The sequence below is a fragment of the Gavia stellata genome, chromosome 4, assembly GCF_030936135.1.
Source record: "Gavia stellata isolate bGavSte3 chromosome 4, bGavSte3.hap2, whole genome shotgun sequence".
NCBI classification, from domain to species: Eukaryota; Metazoa; Chordata; class Aves; order Gaviiformes; family Gaviidae; genus Gavia; species Gavia stellata.
In genome coordinates, this window is record NC_082597.1 from 45900223 (window position 1) to 45915494 (window position 15272).

Sequence of the window (15272 nt, forward strand, 5' to 3'; positions counted from 1 at the left end):
GTTCCAATTAATTTTCTGTAATTCTCTAGTTCTACCTTGTTATACTCATACTTGAGTTCATACCTGGTTTAGCTTGCTTAGACAAAACTACAAGGATTCTTTAATCTTCTTGTCATGCAGAATGGAGTATCAGGAATAAAGCAATTGCTGAATATTTTGTTCTGTGTCTTGCAGGAGTGCTGCTTGGTTGGGTAACTGGGGCTGGGTTTGTGATGCAGTAATTCTAAATTGTACTTCATAGAAAAAATAAAACGCGTTCCAAATGTATGCAATAGTATGATAATTCAAAACCTTTGTGTTGAATTGGCAGTAAGTATCAGTTGAGTTAACTTAATTGAAGTTCCTGGTAATCGTTTGGCAGAAGCAAAATACCAAATTATGGATTCATAATGTGCAAGTTGCCAAATGAAAGTTGTGATCTTTTAACTTTAAGCTATTTTAGATATTTTGGACTTAATTCTGTAGTTCAGCAAATATATTCATTTCCTGACATACTAAAGCTTGCAAGTCAAGAGAAGCGTAAGTCTGAGAAAATTGGCAACTTTACGATGGTATTGCTCATATTCTGAAAAGTATGCGTCAGGATAATTCCATTTATGTTTCAGATGTTTTTAATACATTTTCTTGTTCTAAGACAAACATGCTTATGAGCTTATTCCCACAGTTTGCATACTTGCATAGTTCTCTAACTTCTTCACATTCTTAGTGTAGACATATTGCTATCCTTCCTTGGAATAATTGGTAGCACAAACATTTTGAATGTATTGTAGACACAGCTACTCAGAATGGAGTTCTGAGTCTAAAGGGCTTTCTCCATTGCTTCCTAATGAAGGTCATTGTGGTCCTTACTGCACCATCATGTTGCTTGCACTGAGCACATGGGTTCCAGAAGAGCCTGGCGCAAGGGGAGGAAGCCAGCAGGGAGAATTTCTCTTGTTGCAGGGTTCATATCTGGTATAAGAAGTGAGGGTTGCTAGAATATTGGATTAAGAGTACTATCTGCCTTTCCAATGTGTTTATGGCCAAGGTAGTAGTCATGCAGTGACTGTTAACAAATCCATCTTTGAATTACATGTACTGGAATATCACTCTGCCTCAGTGTTTTTTTAGCACATGATTATCCCAGTCCCTCACTCTGGCTTATGGAATTAAATCATAGTAGTGTAACTTCTATATAGGTGGTGGTGTCTGGTGTGGACTGTGAATTTCTTTTTTTTATCGGGTGTATCTGAATTTACACAGGTAGCTGGGGTATAAAACCCCTGCACCCTGCCATAGGAGATCTTGGGAAGATCTGCATTAGCCCTGTATAAAAGACAGTCTCTCCTCAATTTGTTCAGCTTCACAACTAAAGATGTAGTTGTAAATGGCATTATAGAGGTGAAGCAGTTTTTCAAATGGAAAACAGCTACCTGTGCTAGGAGTTCACAATGGAAATAAGCAACATTTCAGTACCAGCTAAAACTAGTAACATTAAGCTTTCTGTTACATCCAGAGTACTTCTGTGAAGTATTGGAACTACTTTTTTCATCACAAAAGGAGATGTATCTCTAAATTTCTTAGTGTTTTTGAAATTAGCATTTGTTCTGCTTGGATCAGTTGTACACATAATAAGGAAATCTACATGTATAATTATTTGTTTAAAGAAAGTAATTTTGTGATAGCAGAATGAATTTACGCAGTTTGTTGGAAACTAGTATGCATATTTTTTTCAAATTTGCAGTTGTCTTGGCAATATAAAACAGTCCCCAAATACAGTTTTTCTATTAAATTGTAATATGTCTGCTTGTTTTTCAAAATAATGTAAAAAAAACTGTCAGAATTTTGCAGAAAATGCAGCAACAATAAAATTTATAAGAAATCCATAGTTTTCTGCAAACAGTGTAATTTTCCCTGAGCTGAAATATAAGCAGAATGTTCGTTCTGAAAAAAGTAGGAAAAGAAGTCTAAAAATGGATAAGAAACTTTAGTAGCTAGGGTGATAAATACTTTATATATGTAGGTATAAGCAAACTATGATTTTTCTGTCTGGAACATCAGCTTTTGTAAGTTGGGTCTTCTTTCTGGATTTCTGGATTTCTTCCCTGTTTGAAATACTTGATTTGGCTTAAGTACTCTCTGAAATAGTACTTCACACAGAATTACCTAAATCAGTCTTTTTAGTTCATACTATAGCAATGAGTAAAAGCTGCAATATGTGGTGATAGTTTAAAGTGACAGTGCTGCTTTGGAGAACAGTCAAACAACTTTTATTTCTGTCAAGAAGTTAAATGTCTGTTTCTTCCTGTTTCCATTTTGCTGCTTCTTCTGATGAGCCTATCCAGACACAAAAATGTTCAAATATAAACAAAAAAAGAGACCTCTTTTCTTTTTTTTTTAAATTTTTTTCCTGTCTTTTTCATTTGAAATGCTTAACAAATTAAGAGTTTTTTAGGACATCGTGTAGATCTTCACAATTTTAGAGTTAAGGAGAATCTTTAGTGAAATGGCAAACACTTGTTTCTATTTGTTTTTGTTTAAAAGTATTTTAGTCTATTTTTTCTTTTGTCAGTTCATAGAGTCTATATTAGATTTTAAGTATTGTCATAACAGTTTATTATAAAAAAACAGATGTTTAAGAAATAGAGAGATCCTGTGGGTTTTGGGAAAAATAGAGAAAACATTAGGTTTCTTATAAGCTCAGTTCAATTCCCCACTCTCTTTTAAAGAAGTAACACTCTTGGCTCTGTTCCCAGCATGATTTGATCAAGGATTGAACATAGTTTTTACCTAATGATCAGTTTCTGGACAGATGAACACATACTGTGCAAAAAAGCAGAGAATGGGAAAGTATATTAATCTGCCTAGTCATGCAGAAGAGTCTTGTGTTCTAGGTGCATGCTCATCAGTAACGGTCCAATTTCTTCTACCGTCACTCAGACTTACAAAAATTTCCATCAATATAACCAGAGCCAAGTGTACTGTAGTGTTGGTCGCCTAAGAGAAATGTGTGGGTTTCTCCCAAGGGAGCAAATTCTGAGCTTCTCCTTTGGTTGGGGGATGTAGAGATTAGCAAGCGGGTGCTTGGTATTCTCCTCAAGCAGTAAACCTGTGGTAGAGATTGACTCCATCTCATTAGCACATTCTCCAGGAACACTGAAATGAGTGATTTTCTACCATAAAGATGTAACAGTTCTATAACCCATCCATTGGGTAAATTAAGAAGATAAAAGTGCATCTTTCTTTGAAATTCCCCAGCATCGCTCATAACTTTTGTTTGAGATATCTCCCACTTGATACTGTGAGCAAATCTGCAGAATTGACAAGCTGTACTGTGTGATTATTAATTGTCCTTGCCCTTATATTTCATATATGTAAAGGTAAATGAGATAAGCAACATAAAAATGAGTATTTTTTAATGAACAGGAAGAAATAGTACAGTTTTATAGTATTAGCTATTGTCTAATATCTGGTCAGGTATTAGATATGCTACATCTTAAAAAACTACACTAACAGTACTAAGTTCTGTAGTGTGTTGAATTTTACTAATTCATCTGCAATTCAAAAATTTAGTCTTACAATAATTTAGTGAGTTTTTAATGAAAAAATACTATCCTTAAAATAGAAAAATACTCTAGCATATTTTAGGCTGGTATTTTTTCTAATTGATCGCAAATCTTTATTATTACGGATGGAGTTAATGTGTATTTATTTTCTTAATCTGATACAGGTATCAAAACTGATGAGTTTATGAATAATAAGAAATCACATGAAGTGCAGGTGATGTCAGAGCTGGTAGACAACATAGCGAATTATTGTGGTATAAAGCAGGTAAGAAAGCATTTCTTACTGTATGTTACCATGTACCTTCCAAATTATTCTCCTTATTGTGTTCAAATACATAATTTTGATATTCTGTCACTGCTGTTCTTATTTTTCCTGTAAATAATTGTAGCTAAAGAAGAGCCTTTAGGGCCAAGCTGAAGGACAATTTTGTCTACAAATGTATTGTTCCAAATGAGCTGCCTTTTAGTGAGTCATAATAATTTTATGACTCATGAAAAATTTTAAGAAATTATAATCATCCCCTATATGTTGAGCAGCTAAAAATTGTACTGCTTTTTGCTGTGCATGGGTGTCATGGTTTAACCCCAGCTGGCAACTAAGCACCACACAGCTGCTCGCTCTCTCCCCCCGAGGTGGGATGGGGGAGAGAATCGGAAGAATAAAAGTGAGAAAACTCATGGGTTGAGATAAAGACAGTTTAATAGGTAAAGTAAAAACCAGACACACAAACAAAGCAAAACAAGGAATTCATTCACTACTTCCCATCAGCGAGCACGTGTTGAGCCATCTCCAGGAAAGCAGGGCTTCATCACGTGTAATGGTTACTTGGGAAGACAAATGCCATCACTCCGAATGTCCCCCTCCTTCCTTCTTCTTCCCCCAGCTTTATATGCTGAGCATGACGTCATATGGTCTGGAATAGCCTTTTGGTCAGTTGGGGTCAGCTGTCCCGGCTGTGTCCCCTCCCAACTTCTTGTGCACCCCCAGCCTACTCGCTGGTGGGATGGTTTGAGGAGCAGAAAAGGCCTTGACTCTGTGTAAGCCCTGCTCAGCAGTAACTAAAACATCCCTGCTTTATCAACACTGTTTCCAGCACAAATCCAAAACACAGCCCCATACTAGCTACTATGAAGAAAGTTAACTCTGCCCCAGCCAAAACCAGAACAATGGGTACTGCCTTGTTTATCAGTATTATATTGCTGGCAATTTACCATAAGCATCAGTAGGAGAGCAAATCTTCATTCTTCTGTCAGGCACACAAGAGCGCCACATAGAGACCCAAGCAGAAAATCTGAGAAATTTTGAAAGCTTATCTTATTCTGACATAAGAGATTTAAATAGTTTCCTATTGTTTAATGTTGTTCACCTTTATTTAACATGGATTGAGATCTATCAGTTAGGATTTTAGTAACAACCTTTTTAGTTTGAAGAGGGACCAGATTAAGCAAAGATTTATGTATCAGAGTGTGCAGGAAGTACATTTCGTAGAACACGCATGAGATCTGGACACCCAACACCATTATCACCCAGCGATTACGAATTGACCATTTCATGGATCAGATGGCAAGTTCATCCTTGAATGGTGAAGAATTGCAGGGTTCCGTTCTCAAATTTGATTGTAACTTAACCTTTTTTTTTTTTTAACGTGTAATTATGATTGCACAGTGCACTAGATGATCACTCGTAGGTATTTACTTACGGATCTGTTGACAAAACACAAGCATCACAACAATACTTGACTTTTTTGGGTACCATATTTCATATTCTATTATACTAAAGTACAGCAATATAATTTCCTTGGTTTACATAGATATAATTTTTCTGTAAGCTTTTTCAATGTTAAACTTTCTGTTAGATTCCACGTTTTAGGCCTTTGTTGCAGTAAGACTAAATATTTAAGTATCTGGGTGAACTGAGCTGGTTTAATCATCTTAATCTCTATAATGCTAGTAACTGGCTAATGTAACTTCATCCTCACTTTAAACTGTAGATGACTAGTGGCTCTGAACACTGCATTTGAGTCCTTTGTACATCTGAGCTGCACTTGTTTTCTGTGCAAGGGGCTCTAAGTGTAAACGGTGACTAATTTCCTCCGGCCTAATATTCATTCCCACAAAGATTTATGGAGAACAAGCTGTATTTGTTTAAAACCAAAGATTAATAAGGTATCTGCCCAGATTTGATGTTGAACATACTCCCTCTGAGCCTTTTTTTTTCCTAAGTAAATATGTCTGAGTATAGTTTAAAATTAATGTACCGGATGTGGGTAAGGGGGAAGAGACAGCTGCAGTTGGGCAGACCAAGTCTGTACTACTATGGTCTCTGGTATATCTTGTCCCACATATTGTGCCTGGCCTTTGTAATGGGAGAGTGCTAGTTGGCCTGCTTCATACCTGCACCAGGGGGGTTGCTAAAAATGAATGGTGTGGCCAGTTGTGTGCCGGAGGTAGAGTACATGGCCATGCTCTGTTCAGTTTAGTGGTAGAGATGTAACTGCAGCATCTCAAGTTGCTGCTGCTGCCACCGTAGACCGAAGGGCAGGCCCCAAAACCTGCATTCAGCTCTGAGTTGCTGAAGCTGAACTTTGATTAGGAAGCTATTTGGCTCAGACCGAGTTAAATTTAGATAATGTAAATAATGCAGTACTCTTGATTGATAGGTTTGTGTCAGGCCTGTGGCATCCTTGGAAACAGAGATCAAAACTCTGAATCCTGATCATCTGTTTTGTGAGGAATGACTGACAAAGGCAAAGTTTTGGGCAGTCTTCTCCTTACAACTGGGATTACCAAGTAAATCGAGAGCTGCAATTAAGGCCAAATATTACTGGATGAAATGCAATCCATTTTTGAGCATCTGCAATCACTTACAGCAATGGAAGGCGATGTCTCCAGCAGCTCTTTCAAGAGCCAGCCACGGTGACAAGTGTGGGTGCCCTCAACAGCTGTAAAGCGGATGCCCTCTGTAGAGAATAGAAATACAGTAGCAGCAGATTTGTGAAAGTAATTTCTTCTATCATTAGCATGATTTTTGCCTTGCTTGCCTTTTGCTTCAGGCAAGTATTATTTGTTTAAGTGTTGAAGACTTTCACGTACTGAAAAAGCTGTAGGAGAGTGTAGTTTGCTTATAATGCAATACTAAATGTTCTTTGCATTTGCTGGAAGGTGGTGTTTCATATAGCATTTTCATTTAGATTTTAAATAGTTCCTGTGAGATTCAGGAATGAAAGGGAAGGAAAACCCATATTCAGAGGATAAAAAAGTAGAGCCACCTTAATGACCTAACCTAAGTCCCGACGTAGCTGGTTACTAATAAAATCTCAAACCAATCATTATTAAGTATCTGTCAATATGCTGCAATTTCATGCGGTGATTATGCACTTTTATCAGATGGCTTGGCATATCTTTAGACAAAGGATTATTTTCTGTTTATGTTTTGAAAAAATTGTAACATTTAATGAAAAATATTATTGCAGTATATCACTGAATATGAAATGCTGACTGCTCTATATTAACTTTTTTCCATTTTAGTCATACACTGTAACAAAATTTATTTCTGCAAAGTTACAAATCCCTAATATATGAAAAGAGCTTTCCAGTTACATTTTTTAAAAAAAAAGAAAAGCCTCCTTCTCAGTTATTAAAAAAACGACTCCTTTTGTTTTGGTTACCTTTCAACTTAAAAAAACATAGGAATTGTAAAGTTTTAGGAGAGTTTTTCCCTTATTGATTTTTTCCTATCATTCTCACAAAACAAAATATATGTGGCATTTAATTAAAAAATCTAGAGCTATGAAAACACAACACATGTTTTACAACAGCACGTGTCCTCAGGGTGTTTCTTTCAGATATTACAGAACACTGACAGCTTGAAAAATGCCCTCCATTTCACCTCCATACCCATGATGTGTAATGGGTGGTAGAGGATATTACTCTTTTGTGGTATTTTATAATGTAGTAAAAAGAGAATAAAAGCAAGAATTTTATTACTACTGTAATCACTTCTAGGTTAATGATTTGAATTAAAATATTAAAGCAAACTGACTAAAGGGTTTTTTCAGTTGTTTACTGCCCCTTTTAAGCATTGTTCCTATTGTACAACTGGAACTTTATTTTACAAAGAAGTTCTTGATTAAACTCTGAAAAGAAGCCAGTGATGATTTTTCTTTGTTTAAATGCACATTTGTTTTCTTTAATGTATTTGTGAAAGTTTTCCTTGGAAATTGCAGCATGTGCAGCAAGAGTTGCAATGTGTAAATGTTAAGTATGATATAATTCTGCATTCAGCATCCATTAAATTTGTGATTTGGTGCTGGGAACTGTTGGAATGCTTCTGGAAATGAAGTTCTTGATTGCGCTGTGCCAGAAACTGTGTTTAAACATAGTACCCAACTCACCATGGACAAGACCTTTGGAGTTCATTATATCATGGAAATTTCATTTTAAAAGCTCATGCTTAGCAGATATGCTATGGATTGCTGATTACCTTTCCGTATGTAATCAAGGGAAGTTAAAGCAGGGATTAATTTAATGCCATCTATTTGTTTAGCATAAGATCATTGCCTGCTTATTTTTAGTCAAATTTTCCTTTCGTTTTAAAACTATTCTCCCAGTGCTAATTTAACAATATATTACTATTTTCTTTTTACTTGGGAACAACTAAAAAAACTTTACCCAAACAGCAGTTTGTCTTCACAGCCACTAGAGGTCACACGTAGGAGTTAGGAATAATTCACTAGGTGACTTGTGTCCAAATGCTGCCTTTCACAGAAATAATTAAAAACCTTGTAGAAGTGGAGGTGTGCATATTCTGCATAATAGTAATATCAGTTACGTAAAATAGTGGGTAAAATTATTCCTTGAACACTTTTCTTTCCTTCACTTTTAAATAATCTAGGAGAATATTGGTGATAAATGTGGCAAATAAATGACATTTTCAAAAAGTATGCTTAGATTGTATAAATTCTATTTCACTAAATCCACTCCTGTACTGATTTCATTTAAGAAATTTGAGGATTGTAGCATACCTAGATGGCAAATACGCAGCAATATCACATGACGAGTGCAGATGAGAAAGCCACGTGCAGCCTGGGTAAAAAAATTGTACCTAATAGTGTGTATTCTCTACTGTTTTATGTAGTCTTTAGTGACATTGGTTCAAATTTTCAAATGGCTGTGCAAATCTTTAACTTTCTTCAAATAAGGAATAAATCTTTCTTTTTCATTTCAGTAAGAGTATTGCTGTACTGAGTAGTCTTACCATGTAAAAAACTATGCAGTTGAGTTTAAGATGAATCTATGTAGTGTATGCTGCTATTTGGACTTAGAAATATCAGTGTAAACTTTCTTATAAACATGTGACAGACCAAGAACAAGACATAGGTATTCTTGAATCAAACACTTTCAGGAACATCTACAAAGAAGTCATTATATCTAGTCAATACAGTTTTTGGTAGATAACTGAACAGAAGCAAACTTTATCATTTTCTTTCCATAGAGAAATATCTATTCTTGTAAAATATTTTGTTACTTCTTTATTACAAATTAAAACACACGTGATATAAAGCCATGATTATGTACTTAAAGGTCTCAGACTACTCTTGTTTCTGCTACTACTCTGCTTAATGTTTTCCTACCTGTGTTATATCAGTCACTGAACTAGCACATGCTATCAACTATGAGACAAACTAAACTGTCAGCTAGTTACCCCTTCTTCTCACTCCTTCCTCCAGAACAGACAGTGGAAAGCACATGTGACGTATAAGCCCCTTTGTTTTATTACAAAAACATCCTCATGATAATCAGAGCTGTATGGATCATTTTCACAGAATGGGAAAGTGGTATAAATAAGTGTTTTGACATAAAAAGGGTAACAGTATCACCTGTCATTAGGTCACATCTGAGGTTATTAAGTTAGGCACCGAATCTGAAGAAGCTTATTTCCGTACACCTAGAGGTAGCAGACACCTCAGTATGGGAGCTAGGTGCCTAAAGCTAAATACTGTGAACACTTCCGTTCCTAACTCTATATCCTGACCCAGTTCAGCAAGGGCAGGTGGTGGTGGTTTATGGTTATTTTTTTTAGCAGAAGGAAGTTCTGTGTCAAAAAATATACTGAAAATCTTTCCTAGAAGAGTCAGGACATGTGCACTGCATAAGCATTGCAGCATCTGTTTTCTGCAGCAAATCAGTTACGACTTAATTCTGTGTTTTAAAGTCAGAAGGTGGACCAAAAAAGCAAAAGAACTAAGTTTATTAGGAGGGTTGATACTGATAAGGTAGCTATCAAAGCCATGCTTAAATTTTTAGGGAATTATTTTTCATTTGATTGAAGTGTGTCTTGTTCTTCATTAATACAGCAAATTTTATTTTCTTTTTTCCCCATCATCTAGGTGATTGATATAGGTTCTGGAAAAGGCTACCTGAGTTCATTTTTGTCCATGCAATATAACTTAAAAGTTTATGGAATTGACTCCTCAAACACCAACACTAATGGTGCTCATGAAAGGAACAGAAAATTGAAGAAACACTGGAGAGCATATCAGAGTCGAGGAAGAGCAAACCTCAAAAGCCAGAGGTTGGAAAAGGCAAATGACAGGCCAGTGGAAAGTGAAATTAAATGTAAAGCAATCGATGAGAAGCCCTTAAATAATGACAACAGTCTTCAAAGTCAGGACCAAGTGACTATCCAAGATTTAGTTCATTTCACAGAAATAGCTGCATCTGAAACCAGCAAACAAACTGAAGTTGATTTGGTGGCTTGGACACAATCTGATGAGAGTGAAGTTTCTGAAGAGGTTCTTGATATTCTAAATGTTCTTCCTGCTGATGCTGTAGAATTTTTTTCTTCATCTCAGTGTAACTGTGGGGAACTCTGTGAAGAGGAAAAGGCACAAAGAAAAATGGCATCTCTCAAGGCTAAAGCGAGCAAGTCGAGTGAATCAAACCTGTATTTTCCATTGACATCTTGCATCACTGCAGAAACAGAACTCAGTGACATCATAACAGATCTGGAGGTTATTTTACTAATATTTGAAGTAGATTGTCCATTGTCTTTATATTGCCATTTTCATATGTATATAATGTTTGCTGAGTGTATATATAGAGTGCTATGAGTGGTGTAAATGAATATTCTGGCCTGATAATGTTTTTCAGCCACTTAGCAGAAGTATGTCTAGCAGATACAGATTGTTTTTCTATTTTAATATATGTGTTGGGATTATTTTGAATATGTAAAGCAGCCTTTAGAATTTATGGGGTAGATAATAATCAACTGTCAAAGTTAACAACATACATATTAGCACATTCAGGTATTTTACAACTGTGGTTATAGATAACATCTAATTATTATGAAGAGGTGGATATATTAAGCACTGGAATTTCAATTTTCCTGAAATTTCTTATTTTTTAAGTTTTATATTTCTGTAATTTCAATTAAACTTTGAAGGCCTAGGAGAATTTATTGTGTACAGTACTCAACATAAAGAGTTTGTAAAGAGCCCTATTTGAAAATAATGTTTTTATATTTTGACTTTTCAGAGTTACTTTACGTTCATTTAGTAGTTTACTAGCTGGTGGGGATTGCATCTGCACAAACAAGCCCAAGCTCAGCTGCCCAAAGACAGTGACACAACTGTAGAAGCTGTATGGCTGTTTAGGTCTTATGCCTGAGCTAATGTGCATTGATTGAGCAGATACATTCAGTCTTTTATGGAAAGATAAAAACTTGTCTGTGTTCAGTAGTAACTGAACTATTCTATTCGGGGGTGTAATTAATCTCTGATTCAAGACCATAGGTTTGTGCTGATGGCCCTATAATTTAAGGTAGTAAATCCTACTGAGTATCTGAGAACGTGTGGAGCAAGCTGATGTCTGTCTGCAGAAGACACCCTGAGCAGCAGGGTTTGTTGATGAGGCATATGCCTTTACATTTGCACAGTTGGATTTTGTATCTTCTTAGCATGTAATTTGTGTGATGTAAAAGATAGAAGAAATCCTATATCACTTCCTTTCTTTATAAAATAAAAAAATTGCTGTCAGAAAAGGTAAAAGCTTCATTGTGTTAAAAAATAGTAATGACCAAACTGCACATTATGTGATGAATGTGTATAATTAAAAAAACTTCAAAATGTGCAATTGTTTACATGTTTTAAAAGTATTTTGAGATTTTTTAGAAAGAAAATATTTTTTAGAAATAGTTTTGCAAATATTTACAATTTTTTTTTGTAACCATAAGTTGATTTTTTTCCTCAAATTTTCCTAAGCTGGGGACAAATGGGGAATGGGTAAAATTAGTATTTACTGATTTATACCATAAGTTCTGAAATTAATCTGCTGATGAAATATGGGTATAGGAATGCATGTTTGTGTATAGCCCAGGACTAATACTGAGATACCAAATTTTGCTACACTTAAGCCAACGATTCAGAAAGTACTTTTGCTTATATCCAGACAACCTCACTGAAGTCAGTATTGGTCCAGAAATGTACCTGACACAGACAGACTGCACTTGTATTGTTCAGAAGTTTTGAGCATCGTAATGTGTTTCCTCTATCTTGCATATGGTAGCCATCTTTCACTAGCATTCTCCTGAAAGAATCTCCCTAGCTTTTCCTGTCCTGGGGGTTCAATGCTGCCCTTGCAAATGCACATCTTCCCTTAGCTTCCAAACTTTGGTCTTGTTCCACTATTTCTGTAATTGCATGTGGAAAAAACCTGGGTGGAATGATGAGCTGAAGCTGACTGATAGGAAGAAAAGTCTTTAAAAACTAAGCTGGACTGAAACTAAACTTTTGCCACCTAAAAATTTTGGATCCTAAGACAAGGAGAGGGCAAGCACAGAGAAGGAGCAGAAAGTGGAAGGTGAGAAGGGGAACAGAAAGAATTAAAAAACAGGAAGAAAGGGGAGGTTTTACTGTTTTGTGCATACATTACTGTATAATACAGATGTGTGAGAAAATCAAATATAGGGCAGCAAAAATAGATGTGCATGTAAAGTAAAAATTATTATAGAAAGGTATCACAACTGAATGCCCCGGGCTAATTTCTTGTTGATAACCTTGTGAATAAATAAGGCTGAAATTCAAAGCAACACCATGTTTACCATGTGGGTTCCAACTAATAATGCCAGAAGGGAAATACCTTGTTATGAATGGTGAGAAGAGGAATAATTTGGATGGAGAAATAGAGGGAAAGGGGAAATGGAGGCAAAAGGAAAGCAGGAAATGGAATGGATGGAAGAACAGAGCATCTAAAGCTGAAGTTCTTACTTTGTGCTATGGAAGAAAATGCCCATTCATTGTTGAATAGTAGTAGGCACAGAGCAAAACTGCAGCAGTGCTACAGTTTTGGAAATAACAAAACCTGCTCTTCACATTACATCTGTATTTAGGAAGTGGTTTTGATTTCAGCAGCTTAAAATAGCAGAAATGCCATAGATAGGTCCAGCCAGATTTACAGCAGTAAATCTGAAGTAAGAAAAGGAAGTAGCAGTGGTAGTGATAACAATAACAGGAAAGCTAGGAAAGACAAGAGAAAATGGCCTGTGTCCAGTCACCACGTAGATGTTCCCTTCCATGCAGGTAGACCAGCTGCTATTCATAGTCTTGAACTTCTGCTTCCTCACAGCCGGTGAAAGTAGAGTGTGGAGATGCGTAGTTCCTTACTTGAATAAAGTAATGAGCAGTCTGTCTCTCCACAGAGGCAATACACCATGTTTTCTTAGCACTAAAGAGTTTTTATTATGCATTGAAAAATTCTAGAACAGAACAGCATGAGTCCTCATGGAGTTGTGTATTTAAACCTTACAGCTCAATAACCATTTGCAGCATGTTTGGGTTTTGGTGTTTGTTGTTATTTGTGCTCTTTCAGTGGAAGAGGGAGATGCTTTATTGATGCTTTTTTGTTGTTTTCTTCTTAGGACTGTATGATGGTGGGTCTACATACATGTGGCGATCTTGCTCCAAATACACTACGAATTTTTACTGCCAAGCCTGAAATCAAAGCAGTTTGCAGTGTAGGCTGCTGCTACCATCTGTTGTCAGAACAGTTTGAAAACCAAGAAGGTAATTCTTCTGAGCTTAACTTGTGGCTGCCAGTTTGCATTATCCCTTTTAATTAATAACCTCGTTCTGTTTGTTCCTTTCCAGTGGCTTATTTAGTACTGGTTTTAATTACATTATGTGGGTCATTCACTCCCGGATGCCCTGTAGCTTTTCTATTATGCCAACATTCCTAATATTCCTACTGAAATTAGGGACATTAATGCAGAATGTTTTTATGTGGTTATGAATACAGCTGGTTTTATTCCATTACTTCACTTGTAAAATGTGGCGCTTTTTTAGTCCTATATGTTTTCATCCTTTTGAAATATTTTGTACCAGATTTTGCCCTTGGCTGTCTGCATGCAACATCCATTTGTGTTGAGTTGTACATATGCAACTATGAGCAGAATTAAGTCCTTGTAATGTGAGTTATTACTCCAAAAAACAGTCATCCAAGTGCTGTGCTCTGGGCATTGTCAGTTTAGAACATTATGGAACAGTACATATATAACAGTTTTTCTTAGGAGGCAACCTGAAATTATTTGGGGATTCACAATATAGGCAAATTTTCCTTCAAGAGTGGGTTTTTTTCATTTTTGATAGAAAGTTGGTATCTTTACTTGAAAGGTAAATTCTGCATAATGAAAAACATTAAGTAGCTGGCTTTTCTGAGAAAAGTGGTGTGTAGCTGAGCTATCTAAATGACCGTCTGCCGAAGTCCTAGAACCTGATCATCATATCCACCAAATTTGGGAGGGGGGTGGATTGGCAAAGTTTATTTCAGCTCTTTCAGGAAACTTCACGGACAGAAAGGCAGGTGGAACCCAACTGCTCTCTTTAACAATTGGCTGCTCAGGCAGATACGACACAGCTCCAGACTTACCACGACACATGCTAGCTCTTGCTTGATGATCTTTTCATGTTGTTTTTATTTTGTTCTGCAACAATTTTAAGAGGTTTTGCAGTGTATTAGTTTCAATTATTTCACCATACTTCAGATCACCCCAAAAACAAAGAAAAAGAAAATACAATTGAGATTTCGAGGTTATAGAAATGCGACTAGTAAAAACCATACCATTCCTTTCACATTGGAGTTTGAAAAAATTATGAACTTTTAAGGCACTTGTCATTAAGTTTGTGTGTCTGAAACGTTTGGTTGTTTCTTATTATTGCAAAGAGGACGTGACTTCCTGTTCTAGCTGTAGGATTACTTTTTCCAGACCAGTGCATAAGGCTTTACTAAATTATTGTTACTCAAACACCACCAAAGGATCAGGTGTGATAGCCTATTCTAAGTTCAAACAGATGTACATGCAGAGATACTGCAGTTTCGTAGTAGTATGGAAATGAAGCCAAATTGCACGTTGGAATTTCTAGCTGTTTGATTTTTCTCAGCTTGAAGGATAAAAATTATTCTCAAAGAAGAACCTTTAGGCAAAATAAAAGAAAATGACAGTATTCTTTTTTCGGGAAAGAACACATAAGTAGTTCCAGTGATGCTCAAAAAAATAAGTTGTTTTTTTTTTACTATTGCTATGAGGGTGCATATCAAAAAATTCATTTTTTTTTAGTACTACTATGAGGGAACATATTCTAAAGTCTATAATGCTGTTGTATTCCCCTGGAAAAGTCGTCTACTATATGGCTTGTTCATAAATGCGCAGTGGAGGTGTAAGAGCACAAGGTC

General features: G+C 36.0%; 1 protein-coding gene across 2 annotated transcripts in view; it reads left to right on the plus strand.

Annotated features, from left to right (window-relative positions):
• Positions 1 to 15272, plus strand: part of METTL25 (methyltransferase like 25) — a 64646-nt gene that overhangs the window by 9357 nt on the left and 40017 nt on the right. For both annotated transcript variants that reach the window (XM_059816612.1, XM_059816613.1), the window contains exons 3-5: positions 3710 to 3810; positions 9935 to 10558; positions 13462 to 13606. In XM_059816612.1, coding sequence (XP_059672595.1) covers positions 3710 to 3810; positions 9935 to 10558; positions 13462 to 13606 — 870 coding nt within the window. The remainder of the gene's footprint in view (positions 1 to 3709; positions 3811 to 9934; positions 10559 to 13461; positions 13607 to 15272) is intronic.